This window comes from Aspergillus ruber (assembly GCF_000600275.1).
Source record: "Aspergillus ruber CBS 135680 unplaced genomic scaffold scaffold00012, whole genome shotgun sequence".
NCBI classification, from domain to species: Eukaryota; Fungi; Ascomycota; class Eurotiomycetes; order Eurotiales; family Aspergillaceae; genus Aspergillus; species Aspergillus ruber.
In genome coordinates, this window is record NW_024467308.1 from 524,316 (window position 1) to 545,051 (window position 20,736).

At 50.0% G+C, this 20,736-nt stretch overlaps 11 protein-coding genes across 11 annotated transcripts; 7 read left to right on the forward strand and 4 right to left on the reverse strand.

Annotated features, from left to right (window-relative positions):
• Positions 1-7: 7 nt before the first annotated feature.
• On the reverse strand, positions 8-2,657 carry dscA (ubiquitin-protein ligase dscA). Its single transcript, XM_040781868.1, has one exon. The coding sequence runs from the start codon at positions 2,514-2,516 to the stop codon at positions 135-137; it is 2,382 nt and encodes a 793-aa protein (XP_040639150.1). The 5' UTR covers positions 2,517-2,657; the 3' UTR covers positions 8-134.
• Positions 2,658-2,917: 260 nt separating this feature from the next.
• EURHEDRAFT_478593 (cation efflux family protein family) lies at positions 2,918-4,412 on the forward strand. Its single transcript, XM_040785456.1, has 2 exons — positions 2,918-3,167; positions 3,233-4,412. The coding sequence occupies exons 1-2, from the start codon at positions 2,985-2,987 to the stop codon at positions 4,301-4,303; spliced, it is 1,254 nt and encodes a 417-aa protein (XP_040639151.1). The 5' UTR covers positions 2,918-2,984; the 3' UTR covers positions 4,304-4,412.
• A 188-nt stretch (positions 4,413-4,600) lies between these two features.
• Positions 4,601-5,587, forward strand: EURHEDRAFT_455593 (uncharacterized protein; the record flags this gene model as incomplete). The annotated part of the gene is made up of 2 exons (XM_040784285.1): positions 4,601-5,059; positions 5,129-5,587. The coding sequence occupies 2 exons, from the start codon at positions 4,601-4,603 to the stop codon at positions 5,585-5,587; spliced, it is 918 nt and encodes a 305-aa protein (XP_040639152.1).
• Positions 5,543-6,342, reverse strand: EURHEDRAFT_412284 (putative NADH-ubiquinone oxidoreductase 14 kDa subunit). Its single transcript, XM_040781869.1, has 2 exons — positions 6,109-6,342; positions 5,543-6,048 (listed from the first exon to the last, which is right to left on the reverse strand). The coding sequence occupies exons 1-2, from the start codon at positions 6,140-6,142 to the stop codon at positions 5,798-5,800; spliced, it is 285 nt and encodes a 94-aa protein (XP_040639153.1). The 5' UTR covers positions 6,143-6,342; the 3' UTR covers positions 5,543-5,797.
• Positions 6,343-6,525: 183 nt separating this feature from the next.
• On the forward strand, positions 6,526-7,748 carry EURHEDRAFT_455463 (BOD1/SHG1 domain-containing protein; the record flags this gene model as incomplete). Its single annotated transcript, XM_040784274.1, has 2 exons — positions 6,526-6,741; positions 6,804-7,748. Coding segments are annotated over 2 exons (1,161 nt in total), but the record flags the coding sequence as incomplete, so codon positions are not given.
• Positions 7,749-9,080: 1,332 nt separating this feature from the next.
• Positions 9,081-9,860, reverse strand: EURHEDRAFT_530825 (eukaryotic translation initiation factor 4E; the record flags this gene model as incomplete). Its single annotated transcript, XM_040787166.1, has 2 exons — positions 9,333-9,860; positions 9,081-9,277 (listed from the first exon to the last, which is right to left on the reverse strand). The coding sequence occupies exons 1-2, from the start codon at positions 9,793-9,795 to the stop codon at positions 9,081-9,083; spliced, it is 660 nt and encodes a 219-aa protein (XP_040639155.1). The 5' UTR covers positions 9,796-9,860.
• A 681-nt stretch (positions 9,861-10,541) lies between these two features.
• On the forward strand, positions 10,542-11,426 carry EURHEDRAFT_386332 (NOPCHAP1/New4 family protein; the record flags this gene model as incomplete). Its single annotated transcript, XM_040779679.1, has 2 exons — positions 10,542-11,143; positions 11,223-11,426. Exons 1-2 carry the CDS (start codon positions 10,655-10,657, stop codon positions 11,424-11,426), a joined length of 693 nt encoding a protein of 230 aa, XP_040639156.1. The 5' UTR covers positions 10,542-10,654.
• Positions 11,427-11,712: 286 nt separating this feature from the next.
• EURHEDRAFT_455718 (guanosine diphosphatase) lies at positions 11,713-13,342 on the reverse strand (the record flags this gene model as incomplete). The annotated part of the gene is made up of 3 exons (XM_040784294.1): positions 11,713-11,770; positions 11,827-13,165; positions 13,228-13,342. 3 exons carry the CDS (start codon positions 13,340-13,342, stop codon positions 11,713-11,715), a joined length of 1,512 nt encoding a protein of 503 aa, XP_040639157.1.
• A 578-nt stretch (positions 13,343-13,920) lies between these two features.
• Positions 13,921-15,021, forward strand: EURHEDRAFT_412287 (putative translation initiation factor IF3). The gene has a single exon (XM_040781870.1). It carries the CDS (start codon positions 14,050-14,052, stop codon positions 14,746-14,748), a length of 699 nt encoding a protein of 232 aa, XP_040639158.1. The 5' UTR covers positions 13,921-14,049; the 3' UTR covers positions 14,749-15,021.
• A 126-nt stretch (positions 15,022-15,147) lies between these two features.
• EURHEDRAFT_412288 (translation elongation factor Tu) lies at positions 15,148-17,116 on the forward strand. The gene is made up of 5 exons (XM_040781871.1): positions 15,148-15,378; positions 15,439-15,467; positions 15,545-15,807; positions 15,875-16,554; positions 16,622-17,116. The coding sequence occupies exons 1-5, from the start codon at positions 15,213-15,215 to the stop codon at positions 16,804-16,806; spliced, it is 1,323 nt and encodes a 440-aa protein (XP_040639159.1). The 5' UTR covers positions 15,148-15,212; the 3' UTR covers positions 16,807-17,116.
• Positions 17,117-17,574: 458 nt separating this feature from the next.
• sey1 (dynamin-like GTPase SEY1) lies at positions 17,575-20,436 on the forward strand (the record flags this gene model as incomplete). Its single annotated transcript, XM_040784277.1, has 4 exons — positions 17,575-17,672; positions 17,817-18,272; positions 18,337-20,081; positions 20,150-20,436. 4 exons carry the CDS (start codon positions 17,575-17,577, stop codon positions 20,434-20,436), a joined length of 2,586 nt encoding a protein of 861 aa, XP_040639160.1.
• Between the last annotated feature and the right edge of the window lie 300 nt (positions 20,437-20,736).

A 20,736-nucleotide genomic window follows, 5' to 3' on the forward strand; every position in this document is an offset into this window, starting at 1 on the left:
TAGTTGTGATTTCTGGAGATAGTCCATGACGTAATGAGGTCATAGAGTGAACAGGCCTTTAGACATATTATCATCATTAATCATTTATATCCATGTCCTCTATGTATTCTAGCACTATATCCCTCAGCCACACTCTATACAGGTGGGATAGATTCACGACAGATCGGACACTGCAACCTCAACCGCATCCAGCTCTCAAGACAAGTACTATGGAAGATATGCCGACATGGGGTAACCATATACGTGCGCCTCGTCAGAATGCTCGTAGCCCCATCCGCCACACTACTGCTACCCCCAGGTGCACCCGGAGCCCCAAGTACAGGGACTTCCATCTCCTGCATACAGATAGCGCAGTCGAACATCGCCTTTTTCCGATATTTCGGTCTAGACTTGTCTTCTGCCTGGGGTTCTCTCTCGTCTGCGCGTAGGGATCCAATTGGCAGCGTACCGCCTGATTCGAGGTCCTGCTCGGGCCCGGTGTTATCGCGCAAGATAGGGTGGTAGTCGTATGCCGGGGGCGCCCAACCTCGGGGGACGAAGAAGCGAGGACCAAGGATATCCTGGACAGCCAATAGCCAAACCTGAATCCAGACCCAGCCGGTCATTGCTAGCGCCGTGATTGAATCTGGGCGGATGAACAGTACGTTTCCCCGTACAGTTAGGAAATAGATAAATGGAGATAGCCGGAGCACACTTTCACCGACGACAAAGTCCCATCTCAAGGCCTTGCGACAATTGCGCATGGCATTGCGATAGATCTGTGGACACCAGAGCGATAGATAAATGAATGATAGGGTTCGAGCATATATGGATCCCAGCCGGACCGGCCAAAGGAAAGACCATATTGAAGTGATAAGTAATAGGAAGAGGATGAGATAGAATCGAGCGTACATGGCTCCCACATCTGCCCGAGCATTTCCCGAAGATGGTGTTGGGTTGCGATTAGGTAGTTGCGTGGTTTCGTCTTCAGGTGGATCTTGATCCGGTGTCAAAATGACGGGGGTCGCATCAGTGTCACCCATCCGTCTTGCAGTCGCAGGCGGTGGCAAGCTATCTGTCGTAGTGCTTGAAGACTGCTGGTTAGAACGACGGATTTGTTCTTGCCGTTCAGGCGCTTGGACCGCCCATATTTCCATCATGAACTTCATTCCAATATAACTGACCGAAAGAAAGGTCAGGAATGATACTGTCGTTATCAACAGGAACGACACAGCTGAATATAGTTCCAGGAGAAGGAAGACAAGCACAAAGGCATCTCCAAATGACATCATTGCAATAGTATAAAAACTAATGCGACTCCTCGTCGACGGAGTCGATGCTTCCTTGATCTGTCGCAATAGAAGTGTGATCTGCCCAACCAAGACACCAGAAATCAGGAACAAGAGGCGGGAGGAGTACTTCGAATATTCTTCTAGTTTGGGACCAGATAGGTACAGGGCATCCGAGGGAGGAAACTCTGGCGCTCCTTTCGTCTCAAGGATATACCCACAATCGGGCGAAAACACCACAGCGGACATGACCATGAGAGGGGGAGACGGAACCGGTGCTCCCATGGGATATCTTAGCTCCTTCTCTATCTGCTCGATGACTGTCCCCTCCGCCAAGTAATTTTGAAAGGCGATCGGGTGCTGTTGCAGATAAATGATATGCTCGCATCTTGGCGCAGGGAACTCGACCTGTTCGGATCCAATTACCGAAGACCACGGGAACAACGTCGGTTGATCAACTTCCTTCTGGGATATCGTATCGGACAGCGACTTGAGGAGAAGCTGGTGTGCGAGTTCATATGAATCTGGTGAAAAGGTAAAGTGCGGCAACGCGAACAATCCGCCGAACTTCTCGCTGGTGGTTGTAAGGATAATACCCCCTGTCTCAGGATAATGAATCCCCAGCAGCGACAAATACCACGTATGACCCCAGTAATCATTGCTTTCCACGGCCAAGCTCGCCCTAATTTCCCGAGCACGCCTATCCCCGAGCCGAAATTCTTCCCCACCACCGTCATGGAGGTCCAGATAAAGTGTGCCACCGGGTCCTGTAATGTTCTGGCTGAACTCGTGGGTAAAATATTCATGCTCCAAAGCGATAGCTGTTACGTTGAGACGCTGAGCATTGGAGTCGTGCTTGTTCCGCACCCAGTCTCCCAGTAGCTTTCCCGTCGCATTGCGATAAACCGGCAGATGGATATGGCTGAGATTCATGACGGTAGAAGGATAATCTAAACCAGCATCTGAGATGGAAGATCGTAGCTGACGACGGGCCCGATCTTGCGCATCCGATAGGAGATCCCATGCATAACTGTCGTTCTTTCTGACGCCGGCAAAGGGTAGCCATCGGTCCGCGCGGGGGTCGAAGTCCCCGTAACGGGATTCATTTAAACGACGAAGCGCATCCTGCTCTCTCTCGACCTCTATTTCATGCTCGCGACTCTGTTCGACCAGCGGTGGACGACTCTGCGAACTCAGAAGGAGATAGAGGACGATTAGGAAGAAGAAGAGGGAACCGCGGTTATCCATTGATCCCTAAGCAACACAGGCATCGGATTCGAGCTACTTCAAAGTAGGCGCGCTATGTACATTGCATTTGGAACAAGCAGAAAGACGATGAACAGAGATATTTCTATCGCTGCCTATGCCGCACGGAATCTGCGGAGCGAGTAACAAGTAAGAGTGATGGAGGCGGCGAAGTCGATGATGCGATGAGGTTAATGAAAGATCAGCGGTGGCCTGAGGCATAAAGTATCTTATCGTCTCCTTTCTGGCACATCCTCCGCATTGACCAGCTTCTCCGTATCAACCCCCCATTGCCATTCCCGATTGTCATTCCAGGACCACAAATTGGCACAGGTTGGATTTTTTAGGGAAATGGCGTCCAGTTTGCCCCTTCCAGTTCCTCCACGCACTCCTACGCCGCCCCCCGATGAGCAACCTACGGTGATCCCTGAGTCTAGATCTCAGGAATACAACAGCTTGCGCTTATCGCCAATGGTTGACACGTTTACTCAGCTGCGCAGTCCCTCAGATATGGGAAGTCAAGACCGATTGAGTCCGACTAAGGCGTCTTTTGGTCCTAGTGCAATAGAGGTTGCTGCCCAGAATACCTCGAACGACAATGGCCCGTTCAATTTCAAAACGGTGACGATGGAAAAGAACCCTGTGGTGAAATCTGTATGTTGAAAATCTATTGGTTATGGAGGGACATTTACTGAGATTTTGCGCAACGGAAATTATAGAACATTGGTCAACGACGCGGACACAAGTACAAACATAGCAGCATTTCGCATCAGATCTTCCTCGAACCTCCTCCTAGAGCACCTCTCGCCTTGCCCAATTCGCTACCGATTCCCACGTTTAAAGAATGCCGGACCAGTATGTCGAGAGACCAGAAGACGCGGTTCTGGTGGAGCGTATGCCATATGTTCGTGGCGGCCTATACACTTTGGAGCGCCGAGGGATCGTTGGCCATGACGGCGTTGTCCCATTTGATTCTATACGATTCACTTGGAGCATTGCTTTGTGTGGTGGTGGATGTATTTGGAAATTTCGAAGTTTGGAGGCGATCTAGTATCCGACATCCTTTTGGGTTGGAACGGGCAGAAGTGCTGGCAGGGTTTGCGATGTGCGTCCTTTTGCTCTTCATGGGAATGGACCTCATTTCACATAATCTTCAGCACTTTCTGGAGTCATCTGGTCATGAACCTCATCATTCTCACCCTCACTCTAGAGTCTCTGTGGGAAGTGTCGACATCACCGCCATTTTGGCGATCTCGTCGACATTGATCTCCGCGATTGGGTTGAAGAATCATGCTCGAATCGGAAAGGCGATGCAGTTCGCTTATATCGACTCCTTACCATCCGTGTTGAGTAACCCGTCGCATTTCCTGACACTTTCCTGCTCCACCCTGCTCCTAATTCTTCCATTGGTGTCCATTAAGTTATACACCTGGCTTGACTCTCTGCTGTCGGGCACGATTGCTATATCGATGTGTGTTATCGGCGTACGCCTCGTGAAGACCCTGGGATCAATGTTGCTCATGTCATACTCCGGCAGAGGCGTACCGGAAGTGATCAAAGATATCGAATCCGACCCATGCGTGTTTGGCATTGACGACGCCAGATTTTGGCAAGTTCATTACGGACTGTGCATGGCTAACCTGGAGCTTCGAGTCGCTGGGTCTGAGGAAAATCTCGTCCGACTTCGTGAAAGGATATCGAGTTTAGTCAGGAACCGCTTGGGTGGAGGGTACGGCATTGGGGGTCAGAAATGGGAAGTATCGCTGCAATTTATTGTAGAACAGATATGATTCTGCCTTTTTCTGGTGGTCTGTTATTGTTTGCTACTATTGTATGCAACATACCTTTTGGACAGTTGATTCTGTATACAACTTGGATGACTTGTGAATATACCTAAACACTTCACTGATGGGTATCCTATGAATGGAAACCTTGATGGCTGGTCAATGTAATTCTGGACATGGTGGCTGGGCATGATGGTATTCACTATCAACATAAGGGCTTGCGGGCACGTATATGAGAAACCCCATCTCCAGTCTGCTATGCAAAATCCGACTACCCCAAAGCCATTCTGTGCTACTGCAAATATGGTCTCCTTCTTCGATCTCCCTCGCTCAATTCGCGAGGAAATCTATCGCCATGCTCTTGTTAAAGCCCGAGTCTTCGTACGGCCCTTCATCTCCATGGAATATATGCTACACCCAGATCGAGCAAAAATATACGATAACCCCAATATCGCTCTCCTCTGTGCCTCCCACCGAATCTACCATGAGGCAAAGCCCATATACCTGGGCGAGAACATCTTCTCCATCGTCCAGGTTGACATGCTGGCCGCGGCGCGTATGGAAAACAGACGAGTCGCGAAGAACCTCCGACAGATTCGCAGATTGGAATTGATATTTGACAATCGAGATTACAAGTATATGGCTGAGTCTCTAGGGACTGAGATACCGACTGTTATGACGGAGGTTGAGGACTGGGCTGATGAATCGTCCGCTAAGAAGGTTGCTATGAGGGATCTGGGCGAGATGCGTGATCACTTCGATGTGTCTTCTGCTATTACCCCCCCTACCTCGAAACTAAGGCGCAAGAGCCGGTTGATTGATACAACTGAGATACGGCAACGAAAGCAGCTTAACCATCATCTACATCAGCACAAGAACGACAACAAAGAGACACCCCACGATCGACTGACCGAGAACCTGAAGAAATATCTCTGGGGACGAACTCTCACCTTCGTCCGCCAGACTTTCCGATTGACCCATCTCTTTATTGATCTACGTCATTGCACCTGTCCCGTAGGCTGCTGTCGTTTAGCGGACCAGGTTCTGGATTGGGGCTGGGTGTATGTCTGGATTCACGGGTTGCCGGACGAGGTCCAAGTGAGAGGATCGTCGAGGTCCGAGAAAGAAGTTATTGCTAGGAGTCTGGATCGCCAATCATTTCACTTTAAATTGAAAATCGATGAGGTTTATGACCAGTCTAGGGCCCAGGATTATCGGGGGTTGATGCAGTATAATGTTCTGCTTAGGAGTGTTTATCGGAAGTTGAATGAGAATATAACTGCAGGGTGATTCATCGTCTAAACATATGGTACCCAGGGCACTTAGTTATAGGATGTAAGCGGATATAATCGTGCGTCTAAACACTACACTGCTCTCTCGTTGATCGTCAAACAATTGGCCATTAACCCTTCCTCTGTTTTGGTATGATACATGCCCAGCAATACAATTGCCAGTCTTTCTCCGAAGGCATTAAAAATAAACAGCAGCCAATGCAGCAAATTATGGCGTCGCAGCTACAGTGCCCTCTTTCTCAATGTTGCTCAGACCCTCACGGTCGTCCCGTCTCCGACGCTTATCAAGGATGGCTTCACGGCGCTGCGCGAGAATCTTGAGCTGACGGCTCTCGACACCCTGAAGCCAGTAACCGAAGCTTCCACCAACACCCGCGAAGACAGGGTAGGCCCAGAGACCCTGTTTGGCGAGAATAGGACGCATTTCGATACCCAGTTGCCAGAGACGGACGGCGATGCCTGCGGGTACCCAATGCGTTAATGACTATAATATACCCTCTCCATAGATATAGAACCTACCGAAGCCGCTCCAGAAGACAATCTTGGAGACCATTGTGCTTTGGGATATGTGAGAGTGGGTTGACGGAGGAGAGGAGTTCGTTCGGTCGGGAGTTTAGGACCAGCAATCAGCGAAATTGCAAGACAAATTCAAGCACCCGCTTTGAGCGAGCGAACAGCAAGCAATAACAAAGAACCCGGGGAAAAAACACTGGCAAAAAAGAGATTCAGCGCTCGTTGAAACAAGCAGACGAGGTACGAGAACGCTTGAGGTTGACCGCCCGCCGTCGAATCACGCATCCGCCGTTCCCAATCCGGAACATTATTGACCCGGAGCAGGAGCGCGGATACATTGCGACTTGCGCGCCGACATTATCTCATCGCAAACATTCACGACACTCTGCGGTCAATTTTCAAAATATATTAGGGCCTCTCGCGATGGCTGGACCAGAGGAGACGCCCGATGTGAAAACGAATGGAATCAAAAGAGCCTCGCCGGAGGTGAACTTCTGGCAGCAGAAAAAGTTCAAAACGGAGGAGTTGCCATTGTCTGCGGCGCAACATACGGCGCTCGAGAATCTGTTGCATTCTTTTAAGAAAAAGGGTGGCTTTGACAACGTACGCAAGAAGATATGGGCTGATTTCGACGGAGGGGTATGTCATATACCTGTTGTTCTTTCCACCACGGGACGAAGTGCTCATCGCGTTTCATGCAGGAACACAAGACGGAGTTTACACAACTACTGGTTGAACTAGCAGACTCGCAGATCGATCAAGAACCAGAGCTTCTATCGCGTGAACGCGGTAAGGCAGCGACGCTGATCGAAGGAGCGGCGGACCGCAACAACGTCTACAAAACCGTGGAAAAATCGATTGAAACGATAGCGACGAATCACATTGATTTCATCCTAAATTCAGTCCGGGAGATCCGTCGCAACGAAATCGGCGAGGAATCCGCGGCACAAGAAGAGCAAAATGGCAATAAAACCGACGAGGAATATGCAGCCGTCATTCAAGCCAAGCGGGACGAGCGCGAAAAGGCTCACCAGGAAGCTATGCGCAAACAAAAAATGATCGATGATGAGAAAAAGAGGATGAAAGATGAGGAGGATCAGAAGAAACGCGAGATTCAGCGCCAGAAGGACGAGGAGGATCGAGTTAGACGGAAAGAGCGGGATGAACAGAGGCGTGCTGAGCGCGAGCGTCTGCGCGAAGAACAACACAAAATTGACGAGCAAAGAGATCGAGGACGAGACGACAGATACGAGCGACGTCGACGAGAAGAGCGCGAGAGATATCGGGATTGGGGCCGCGAGCGCAGTCGCAGTCGCAGCCGGACTAGGGATAGGGAGAAGGATAGAGAACGAGAGCGAGAGCGAGATAGAGACAGAGACCGGAACAGGAATTGGGATAGCTACCGGGCTCGTGACCGCTCCCCAAGCCGTCGTTCTGACCGTGCCGTGTCCGAGCGACCTCGCGATTTGAAGACAAAGTCCACGGACCCGACGCCTGCGCCCCCGCAACCACAACCGCCCGTGGATGAAAAATCACTTGAAGAAGCAGCTCTACAAATGCTGTTGAAAGAAGGTGAAGAGCTTGCAGCGAAAGCTCGACAGAAGCCCGAGTTTGATTTCGAGAAAGCGGAGGCTGTTGAGAACGGCCTGAAAGCCCCTACAACAGAGCAACCTAAATCTGGAAGTCCAGCGCAGGATACAAATACTGAAAGGAGGCGCTCGACAGCAACAGCAACAGCAACCATAGCGGCTGATAACAAGCAATGGGTCCGCAAACGAGAGGGTAGCCGTAGTCGCAGTCGCAGTCGTACCCGCAGACACTCGTCGCGCTATGATAGAGATCTTCGACAAGAGCGATCGCAGGAGGCATCTATCCGACCACGGGACCGTGATGATGGTCGGGCTCCTATCCGTAGGTACGACCGTTATGAGAGTTATCGGCCTGGTCGTCGGAGCCGGAGTCGATCTTCCACAAAAGGTCAAGATCGAGACCGGGACCGGGACCGGGACCGTGTTCGCGATGACCGGTACAGGGATGATTGGGATAGGGATCGAATACGAGATCGGCAACCATCTGAAAGAGATCGAGATTACCGTCATCGGGACCGTAGCCGAGAGAGGGACCGCGAAAGAGAACGAAACCGAGATGATTATCGTCGACGACGTTCCCCTGCTCGAGACCGGGGTCAGGACCGAGGTCGTGACCGTGACAATGAACGACTTCGAGAGAGAAGCCGTGGCCGGGATCGAGACCGTGAACGAGAACGTGAACGAGAAAGACCCCGAGAGAAGGAAAGAGATCGCGAACGTGACCGTGATCGAGAAAAACCTCGAGAAGAGGATCGAGATCGCGAGAGGGAGCGAGACCGGGTGCGGGCACCCTCCCAATCACACGGCCGCGCATCCTCGCGGAAACGGTCACGGTCCCGAGCAGGCCGCCGCTCCCCTAGCGTCCTCGACATCGACCGTTACGTCCCGCCAACAAGCCGTCGAAGTCGATCCCCGCGTCGACGGGTGCGCTCTCCAGACCGACCTGACCGACCTGACCGACCTGACCGACCTGACCGACCTGACCGACCTGACCGACCTGACCGACCTGATCGACCAGAACGGGACGACCGTGGACGAATTGATCGATATATCCCCGGCGGTACTGCTAGCGCAGGCGGGGAACGTGAGAGAGAGCGCGAAAGAGATTGGGAGCCAGAAAAAGCGCGAGATGTTTCGAAAAGGCGGAGTCCGGATTGCAGTCGCTGACGGTAACCCTAATGACTTGTGTACTTGTATTATAATCGTTGGATGTATAATTGAGGGTTTGGTGTATGAACGGGAGGTCTATATACTAATCTCTAATGATGATGATAAACAACGCATTGGCGGGCTATGTTCAAGTACAGATGCTCTATACAATACAATACAGGATGAACTCCAGAAAAATGAATTATGCGAATAGACAATGAAACCCTCATTAGAAGCAAATTATTCTTCCCCATGCCGCCGGTAGGAGTAACCATCAGCATGAGAGCCACTAGGCCTCAAATCTGGCGAGAGCCGTTCAAGAATAGTCTGTTCCAAAGTTTTGATAGACCGTTCATTGCCCCCTAGTTTATTCCAGACGGAAATAAGATGCGAGTTGAAGCGGACAGATGAAGAAATCCCGAGAACATGGTCATGTTCTATTCACGTTAGTCTACACCTGCGCACCACATCCAGATGAGGGGATAAACATACCTTCTTCCAGAGCCGCTTGAAACTCATTCGCCATACATAAAATTACTGCCTCATGGAAAAATGCCAACGCCTTACCCTTTGGCACCCGGAATTGCCAACATCCCCCGTTCCGATTCTCTGGATCCCCAGGTACAGGCTCCACACCCTTTCGGAAAATATGCACGCTGTCTCTTACACGGACTTTATCCCATGGGTAATTGTTGTAGACGCGGTAGAAGGTCGCGATGTCGGCAACGTCTTCGTGAAGGATGTATAGTTTGTTCTTGGTCGAGGGATCGTCAGACTCGGGAGTGTACTTGTCGTACCAAACTGTCCAGTGATATTGAAAGGGTAGAGGACGGAGCTTGCCGAAGATGTTCTGGTGGAGGGACTTGCGTGTGCTTGTTTTGTCCAGGCAATTGTTGTGATGGTCATCTGGGGTTATGGGGGTGGTGTCGTTGAGTTGGAGTTGGGGGACGCTCATTGTCTCTGATTCGGGCGTTTTGAATTTGGCAGAGAATATGAAAAGGGATTGGGGTCGAGATTGCGATTAGGATAATTTGATTCAATATATATTTATATAATATAAGCGTCAGTGTCAATACTATAGATATCTCCCGCTCCCCTGAATATGAATAGAATAAATTTGTACAGCTGAATGAGGGGCCTGCTTAGTGAGCATCTGCAGACTTTCTTACGGCTTGTTTCTGTATTGCGTGGATTAATCAATCTCTCGGACTATCAATCTGTCAATCAATTCGTCTTATTGAAGCCATACTGAAGTACATCGGATGTCGCCGTCGAGCGCGTAGTGCGGGAAGTAGATTGGCCTTGACAGTTGATCATTGCGACACCTCGAGCCGCCGGAAAGAAAGAATTATGATTCGGAGTTGTCTGTCATTGCCATTGAGAATAGATCGAAGCCATTCAGGAGAGGTTGGAGGTTTCAGCGTCTATGCGGTAAGGAGTTGTATGGACTGGGTATGCGCTGCTCCAAAGGATCTCGAGGTGAGATCGGCTAGGTCTGCCATGTTCTCAGTGCCTCCATGGGCGTTGTGAGAAATATAGGCTTGTCTATGAAGAAATCAGAAAGAAGAAATCTCCTGTGTTGTAGAAAAAGTCATATAGTTGTAAATCATAAGGACATGGACCGTTATGGAACCACGGATGACGACGATGATAAACTCTTATCGATTTCATCTTTTCGACTTCTCCATTTTTACCTCCCATTTTGTCACCACGAAAACACCATTACAACGCCGTTATTGAGCATTATTAACGCATTCTTTTTATTATATTTATAATCAACGCATAAAAAAAGAAAGAAAGAAAAAAGAAATAATATGCCCGGCGCCAGCACAAAACGCGCGCGCAGCGACGACGATCAGCAGTTCTCCCCCGACCAATCCGCACCCTCACCTCCCAAGCGTACGCAAACAAGAAAGACGAAGACGCTCGAGTCGCAGAAATCAGAAAAGAATTATCACAGTGACGATGACGACGAGACATCCTCCGACGAGCCAACCTCATCTTCGGGTTCCTCGATAGATTCTTCCGACGATGACGGCGACGATAACGAAGAAGATGAACAGGAAACAAGAGATCAAGAAGAAAGAGATGACAATGGCGCGATTCCATCTATCGCTGCCCGGCAAAAACCTCGGATACACCGCATCGAGAAAGACAATGGTATTATGTCCCGGTTAACGGCGTTTTTACCGCAAATGAAAAGTGCAAATGAGCATTTGGAGCGGGAACTGGCTGCTGGTCGGGGTAAAGAGCTTCAGGTGGATGGTATAGATGAGGAGGTCGAGGGGAGATATATTGAAATGGTACGTTGTATGCCATTTTTTTTATTTTTATTTGACTGTTACTTTACATTGGGAGAAATGCTGATTGTCGCTGCTATAGAACCTAGGCCTGGGTGTTCTAGAAGAAAAACGGTCGGATGATGAGTCGAGTGATGACGAGGATGAGAGTCCTGACAATGAAGAAGCAAAGCAGCAGTCGACAGAGCTCCCTAGCCGGCCAAAAGATCCGAATGTGCTGGGCAAATTGATGGGTGTTAAAAAGGACGAGTCGAAAAAGCCTACGATTGAGGAAATGAACGAGTAAACTGGCTGGCCAGTTGACACCATTATGCATATGGATGATTTGGATGTGTATTGCTTGGATATCTTTTTTTGCATTGCCATATTATATTGAATCTATCCATAGTAGTTATTGCAGTTATTGCATACGCAGATACCGCCGGTTGGTAAATTACAACTATTTTCATCAAGCAATAACCAGCCAAAGCCCAGTAGCAACACCTCTTCCAGACTTTCCCATAACAGTAGAACAACCGTTGTCAAACATATTTCCACAAAAGAAGAAGGGGGAAAAAAAATATTACTTAAATTCATGAGATCTCCTTAACACGGCATGTCCAGCCAGACTCCTGGCTCAACAAGGGTAAACTAAGCTAAATCAGCGTCGGACTCATTTTTTGAAACGGGGGTGACAAAAGACTTACCTTGCGCCGAGACACCAACCCAACTCATTGCCCTTAATCTTCTTAGCAACTTTGACTTCACGCGATAGGGGCATATCGTAGCCTGTGTGCAACAGCCCAAGCATGAAGTTGAGATCCAGACACCACTCAGGACGGCCACGCAATTCTCCAAGAGCACCCTCAACGCCCTCGAATATCTTCCACTTGTCCTCACCGCCACAGACATTCGCGGTAAGTTGGTGGAGTTCGTCTAGTGTGAAAGAGTCGGGCATGCCTAGCGGCTTAGTCCGGTCGTAGAAGTAAGAGAAGATGTACACATCTTCACGAGAGAAAGTCTTCTCGAGAGATGGCTGGTGCACACCGTTGAAGGAACAGGGTGCCAATTTGCAGTCCGCTTCCTTCCGGAGGATCTTCTCCGCCAGAGCGCGGCACTGAGCAGGAGCAGACTGTTCCTTAGGTCCAACCATTTTGACCGTGACCTGCGAACCAAGAGGGTGGTCTGCTTCGTATTTCAATACCACATCACGCTCCATTCCTGGTCCAATGCACGGATTAGAGATCGGCTGCGTCAACCACGATTGGTCTTTGGGACTCTGGGCCAGCTTGGCATCAACAACGGCCTTGTGCATAGATTCACGAGCAGCCATGAGGCCGTAGCCCAGGTGAGAATGCTGGTATAACTCGAATTCCCGTCCCCCAAATTTAAGCGAGTACTTGTGGTCGCCTTCAGCGAGGTGCTCCGGCATGCCACCAGCCTTGCTCTTCGGGAAGGTAGGCTGGAAGACAATCTGAGTGGAGCCACCACCTAGGTCAAAAACCGCAGCGGTAGGCGTTTCATCAGGTCCACCAATTTTCCCAAGAAGATAGTTGGTGGTAATCCAGGCATAGACACCCTCATCCGAACCGTCCATGATTTCAACGCCACCCTTCCCTTTAGAGACCACTGGGAAGGGATAGGCGGTTTCCAAACGAGTTCTAACAGCCTCAAGGATCTTCTCGCTCATTTCAGGCCCAATCATACGCAAGCCAGCTGTAGCCTTCACGGAGACTGGCGAACACGATTTGTACTCGTCGGGAACGTTTTTCATGGCCACGTCCATAAGGGGGTCGAGACTTTTGGCGGCTCCCTCGGCATCCTCCTTGTAAGAGCTCAGACCAGAGCCACCTGGTTTCTTCTCAGTTTGCTCAAAGATTTCATTCTCGAGCTCGGGTGTAGAGCCGCAGTTGTTGAATCGGTAGACGTGAATGCGAGATCCCGTGCTACCGGCATCAATCATGAGCGCATACTGAATCAATGGCTTTGACGAGTCGTAAGGTTTAGAACACTTTCCTGTCAGGGGAACAGTAGAGGGCGATTGTGCTATATGGCCAATTAATCAGATCGAATTCTATATTCCTCTAAATTATGGGGTGCGATTTTACCTTGTCTGAGACCGCTCACAGTGGGTCTGGATGGTGATAGCCAGAACAGCATCAATAACAGGACACCCACAATGGCACCTGTTTTCAGATACCGCGTCCTTTGAGGCTGCACCATGGCTGCCGACAATAAATTAGACGGGATTTCCGGATATTTACTCGATTCGTCTGAATATGTAGTGGCGAACGAATTGAGTCGCGAACTCGAGCGGATGCGAGTGTCTGAATTCGGATTCAAATATGATTCAGCGGCTTGGGAAATTCGACCATCAACCCCCGTCGACATGCGAGCGAAATCGAACGGGTGCTATGTGGGCGTTTCGTCTCCGAGTAACGCCCTAAAACGTGAAGGTTTGGACTGCGTTGGCGAAACGGACTAACGAACGAAATGTAGAAAAACCATTGAATTTCCAAGAAAACTCCGGACCAGCCTAGAACAGAGAAATAAAAGAGAGAGATAGAGAGAGAGAGAATGTGTGTGTGCGTGAATGAAGAAAGAACTGCAAGAAAAGAAAAAAATAAAAAAAAAAAAGGTGCAGAACAAGAGAGTAGGCAGAAAGGTGGCCGTGACGGTTTCAGGAGAGGCGGCGGAAAAGGTCACGGGTCCAGATGTGGCGCGTCGGTCTGGACCCTGTGGCGGTGCTTTATCAATCGTTCGCCGCGGAGGTCCATATTATTATTGTACAGACAGTTCCACTGCGACAATAGGCGGTCTACACGCTCCGATATATGCTACTTTCTTGATTCATAATTCTGAATTGTCACCCGTACTTTTGGTCGCAAGCAATTCATTTTCATCCTGCCTCAACTGCTTCGTCGCGCAAAATGAAGCACATGCGCAATATTTTTTCTACAACACCGACACTCCGTCATTTATTCCTTTTGTCACCATCTCAAACTTCACAAATTGCATTTCTCAATTTGAACCGTATCCAGAGCCAAATATCACCGCGATTACCAGAGCAACTCCGTCGTTACACAAGTCACCAGACAGCGAGACCCGCAGAGCAGAACCAATTCATAGATGAAAGAATCCGGGCAAAATTCGTACAAATTGTGAACGAAGACAACAAACTGGGCCCCCCCGAACATATATTCGATGTCCTGCGATCTATCGAACGTCCCACCTACTTTCTCCAGCAAGTTTCACCGAGTATCGATGGTCAACCACCTATTTGCAAGATTGTGAACCGCGTAACAGTGAGGGAACATGAAAAGGCTAAAGCAAAGGCTGCCAATGCTGCTAAAGCATCATTGAAGCAGGTGGAATTGAACTGGGCTATTGATGCGCATGATCTGTCCCATCGCTTGAAACAGTTGAGGAGCTTTCTACTGAAAGGTCGGAAAGTGGAGATTTTCATGAAGAGGAAAAAGGGGAAGCGGGCGCCTACAGTGGAGGAGATCAAGCATCTTATGGACAGTGTGGCAGAAGCAGTCAAGAGCGTTGGTGCTGCGCAGGTTAAGCCCTCGTTTGGGGAGCCAGGGAAACAAGTTACATGGGTGGTGGAAAAGAGGATTAATTAGATTGGCCTGGATGCTTTTCCACAACCCACCCAGATTATTATGTATATTATGGATGAAGAACTCTAACGTGTATTATATGAGGCCCCATGTGCTTTAGCATGCTTCTATGGTATCGGAAACACGGCGTTTGGTCCGGCTCGGGGTAGTGGTCACAAAACAACTCAGTCCGGATATCTCTCTACTGTGCAGAGTAAACTTCCGGAATTGTCTATCAATTGACTTCGACTATCAGAAATCCATTCCTATTAGATAACCTGCCGACTTCAATTGCAGCGCACATAGCATGTTTGGATCTTTTTGTACTCCGCAATCCGCCATTTCTGATTGGCCCAATGCTGACTAAGAACTTCCTAAAATTTGTTCCGCATCCTCGCATCTCGACCTCTTTTGTCCAGCCCTCGTTATTCTTCCCATCACGTTTCCTTGTGCTGTTGTGTTTGTGATTACATTGCCGGGTTGTCAGGATGTCCAACATCACCAGAACCGCCAACCTTCTGCTGCGCACCAGTCGGTCTTCGCTGCTCCGGCCGCGTGCTGCTAACCCGGTCCACCATGTTTTCACCAAGGACCGACTGGTTACCCGTGGAATGGCAACCGCTTTCGAGCGTACCAAGCCTCATGTTAACATCGGTAAGCTGTCATTTCTTGATTTTGCATGGCATTGATGATAGTTAATGAATTCTATGATAGGTACCATTGGTCACGTCGACCACGGAAAGGTTAGCTCTATATCACTTCCCACCACTTTTCCCACCCACCTACGAAGGATTATCGACTTACAAGACACTCTGGGTAGACTACCTTGACCGCCGCTATTACCAAGTACCAGGCCTCGAAGGGTCTTGCCAACTTCCTCGAGTATGGTGCCATTGACAAGGCCCCTGAAGAGCGCAAGCGTGGTATCACTATTTCCACCGCTCACATCGAGTTCTCGACCAACGACCGTCACTATGCCCACGTCGACTGCCCTGGTCACGCCGATTACATTAAGAACATGATTACTGGTGCCGCCAACATGGATGGTGCCATTGTTGTCGTTGCTGCTTCGGATGGCCAAATGTATGTCTTGAATCTGTGATGCCTTCATACTTGTGTGAATGGTTTGCTGACTGCTTCTCTTGAACAGGCCCCAGACCCGTGAGCACTTGCTACTTGCCCGTCAGGTCGGTGTCCAGAAAATCGTCGTGTTCGTTAACAAGGTCGACGCCGTCGAGGACCCCGAGATGTTGGAGCTCGTCGAGCTGGAGATGCGTGAGCTTCTCAGTAGCTACGGATTCGAGGGTGAAGAGACCCCCATCATCTTCGGATCTGCGCTCTGTGCTCTCGAGGGCCGCCGTCCTGAGATTGGTACCGAGCGGATCGACCAGCTTCTCGAGTCTGTTGATACCTGGATCCCTACTCCTCAGCGTGACCTCGACAAGCCTTTCTTGATGTCCGTCGAGGAAGTCTTCTCTATTCCCGGTCGTGGTACTGTCGCCTCTGGCCGTGTCGAGCGTGGTCAGCTGAAGCGTGACCAGGAAGTCGAGATCGTCGGTGCATCCGCCACCCCCATCAAGACCAAGGTCACCGACATTGAGACCTTCAAGAAGACCTGCAACGAGTCCCGTGCTGGTGACAACTCTGGTCTCCTTCTCCGTGGTATCCGCCGTGAGGACGTCCGCCGTGGTATGGTCATTGCCGCGCCCGCTAGCACCAAGGCCAACGACAAGTTCTTGGTCTCTATGTACGTCCTGACCGAGGCTGAGGGTGGTCGTCGTACTGGATTCGGCGCCAACTACCGCCCCCAGCTCTTCCTCCGTACTGCTGGTAAGTTTCCTTTATATGATTGCCCTACATTCTCGGTGTGATATTGGGTAGCTGACAAACCGCTTAGACGAGGCTGCCGACCTGAGCTTCCCCGGTGAGGACCAGTCCGGGCGGGTCATGCCTGGTGACAACGTCGAGATGATTCTCAAGACTCACCGTCCCGTTGCTGCTGAGGCTGGTCAGCGCTTCAACATCCGTGAGGGTGGCCGTACTGTTGCCACTGGTCTGATCACCCGTATTGTGGAGAAATAAACAGCAACGCCGTTTTACCTTGGAGTTGGCTGGTCTTTCTTTTTATTACGATTAAAAAAATACCTCCTTTTTTCAATTTGTTGACACTTTCTTGCAACGCGGGAATCCGGGGGAACGTGATGCACCGGAGTTCAGTGAATTATGCCCTTGTAACTGTACTATATTAAGCTAGATGACTTTTTCCTTTTCATTCTTCTCCTCTCTTGGATATCGAGATTCTTTATTTGACACGAATTCAATGATATATAATGAGGGTGACCCGGTTATAAGCAATAAACACCAACGGAGTAATGTTTGATACCTAAGGCATAAAGACTTACCCATACCCGATCGGTGCCTGATGTCTCGGGCAGAAAACCAAATAGTCGCCGGGACCACGATCCCCAGCCCGAGTCCTCCCTGTTGAGTCCAGCCACTTCCATCTACCGCAACGTGACTTCGGCCCAATCGCACAAGAGACCGTCCTTGTGATCTTTTCCCTATTTTATATTTGATTAATTGTGGGCAGTTCAGGCCGAGGTCCTTTTGTCTACTAGCTTCTGTGAACACTTCATACATCATCATTGTCCTCTCCGCATTCTATCCTCTCCTGATATCTGTTGATCCGCAAAGAAGCCACCCCTTCGTTCTCCGCGATCCTCACATAACGCCTGGTTGTGAGATTCCTACTCTGTACACCATTCCACCTAAACAATTAGACTGAGGAAAAAAGTACCGTCCGATCAACATTCTTCGGTCTCGGGCCGCAGTTCGGCAGCGCAGCCCATCATGGATTCCAATGGGCATCTCGCATCGGTTGGCAGCGCCAGTGATAAAGCTGCTTACGAGCATGGTGTTCAAGTGATTGACGAGAACAAGGAGTTCAAGTACGTCTTTTTTTTTTTTTTTTTTTTTTTTTTTTCTCTCTACACGCCATTGTTTGCTTGTCTATTAGACGTTTGTGTTTCCAAGGACACTACCCCACCCCCCATTAGATGTCTAGCATAGTTAACAGAAATAACTCCACTTAGTCCAAATCTTTCCACATATCTGAGCGTCGAAAATGTGACCCCCGCTGGTTTCAACTACCATCTTGTCTCCGTGTTCGGATCCCAGTCGACCGGCAAGTCCACGCTCCTCAACCACCTCTTTGGTACGCAGTTTTCTGTCATGTCCGAGTTGGAAAGACGGCAAACGACCAAGGGTATCTGGCTATCGAATAACAAGAAGGTCTCTGAGTCGCCCGGGGATGCAAACGAGAGAATGGCCGATAACATCCTTGTCATGGACGTTGAGGGAACGGACGGCCGTGAGAGAGGCGAGGACCAGGACTTTGAACGCAAGAGCGCTCTTTTTGCGCTGGCGACGAGTGAGGTCCTTATTGTTAACATCTGGGAACACCAAGTCGGTTTGTATCAGGGTGCCAACATGGGACTGCTGAAGACTGTCTTCGAGGTCAACTTACAGCTGTTCTTGAAGGATAGGAGGTACGTTGTTTATTCTTGGTCTAAGCCCGCTGCTCTAGATCTCAGTGTTGATTGCGGACTTTAGTACAACCCATCGATCGCTTCTGTTTTTCGTCATCCGTGATTTCGTCGGAACCACTCCCCTCAAGAACCTTCAAAAGACGTTGACGGAGGACATTTCCCGTCTGTGGGACTCCATATCCAAACCCACTGGCCTTGAGAACTCGAGCGTTCACGATTATTTCGACTTCCAGTTCTATGGGCTTCCCCACAAGGCTTACCAGCCCGATAAGTTTGTAGAGGAAACGAACAAGCTCAGCCTGCGTTTCCGTGAAGGACAGAAAGATCTGAACTTGGATCCGCTTAAAGGCGAATTCTCCGAGGGAGGTGTCTTCCTTCCCGAATACCATCGTCGGATCCCTGCAGATGGAGTTTCGAAATATGCTGAAGGTATCTGGGATCAGATCGTCAACAACAAAGACCTGGATCTGCCGACACAACAGGAACTTCTCGCGCAGTTCCGTTGTGACGAAATCTTGAGGGAAGTGATGGTGGCCTTTGACCAGGCAGTTGTCCCCTTCGAAGACAAGCAGGCACAAGCGGCTCGTCTGGGAGAAGCGGAGATTCTCGGTGGCTTGGGAGCGGCGATGCGAGCTTCACGAACAAAAGCCGTCGACGCTTTCGAGATTGAAGCTAGCCGTTACCACAAGGGTGTTTATCAGCGAAAGCGGGCGGAGCTGGAAGGAAAGGTCGACACCCGTCTGAAGGCCCTGTTCTACGGTCAACTTAGTGCAACGCACAAGTCTGGTACCAACGACTTCACCGAGGCTGTTACAGGAGCAGTGAAGGCGGGCCAGAAACGAGGCACTGGTTACGACTTTGCCGAGATCGTGAAGCAGGAGACAAAGGTTGCGCTGGAGAAGTTCCAGGAGGTCGCTCGCTCCACCGTGGTTGAAGGGCTCGAGTGGAGTAACTACGAAAACGAATTGGCATTGTATGAGAAGGAGCTGGCAGAAGTTAGCTCACGACTGAGAAAGGATGAAATGAGGCGTCTGGCAAGTCGGATTGAGCGGTGGGTGCAGTCGCGTTTAGGTGAGTCTGTCGGGCTTGAATTCAATGCTTTGGGGTCTGGACGAGCAGGCGGTGGGGCTCCCGAGGTAGGAGACAAACAAACCGAAAAGGCCTTCTGGGACCGAATCTGGAATATCTTCAGCGAGACGGTCATCGATGCGGAGAAGAAATTCACGGATCGTGCCAGTAGCTTCGACGCGAGCCTGGAGGAAGTAGACGTTGGTCTATGGAGACTGCGGAGAAAGTCCTGGGGTGTTTTGCGGACGAAGATCGACGAGGAGATGATCGAGGGCAACCTGCTGCTTAAGTTGCGTGAGAACTTTGAGGACAAGTTCCGCTATGACGATGCCGGTGTGCCTCGAATCTGGCGTCCGACCGATGACATTGAAGGCGTATATACTCGTGCTCGCGAGTCTACCCTAACTCTGATCCCGTTCCTATCTCGATTCCGTTTGGCAGACACATCTGCCCCGCCACCATTGGACCGCTGGGTTGGGCACACTCCCAACTCTGCGACGCCAGCCGATGAGGAAGACCTTGTCCCGATTGGCGGTGTAGATGAAGAGGAAGGCAAGAGCTTGGAGGAGGAGACGACCATTCTCAGTGACGCCAAACGACAGGATCTCACAGTGCGGTTTAAGAAGGCAGCAGATGGAGTGTATGTGGAAGCCAAGCGGAGCGCCATCGGTGGCATGACCCAGGTTCCTCTGTACTTTTATGGTATTCTCCTTGCTCTTGGTTGGAACGAAATCATTGCTGGTAAGTTTGCTCTGCTCCCTACTGTGCCCGATAAAGATATGGGAAGACAATGTGCTGACTTGCATTAGTCCTCCGGAACCCCGCCTACTTTGTCCTCTTGTTTGTTTGTGCCATTGCTGGGTACGTGACGTATCAACTCAATCTATGGGGCCCAATTATGAAGATGACTGAGGCGGCGTCCGGCCAGGCGATGCAGGAAGGCAAGCGCCGTCTGCGCGACTTCCTCGAGTCGTCCGATACGGGCAGACAGGCCATTGCCATGTCGGGTTCCGGTACGGAGAGTTCTCGGGAGGAGTACGAGATGTCGAACCTTAAGAAGGAGACCTCGTCGAAGGAAGCAGAGGATGACCTGTAAGCGAGAGCAGTTCCTTGTATAGGAACTGGTGTTGTGATTCTACACTGTTTAGCGTATATCTGTATGTACTTAGAATGGACGCTGGTTGTACGCAGTCGTTTGTTTTCTTTCCTATAGTTATGGTTGCGGGGTTGGGCGGGACTTGTTCCGATGTCATCATCATATTTCCACTCGCTTTGTCATTGATTAACACTTCACACTCTTGTTGCATTGTTTTCTGTACTATTGTTCCTACCTCTCATTGATTCAAGGTCTCACATTCAATTGGTCAAGTTCTCTTCTTGCAGCAATTCCCGATAG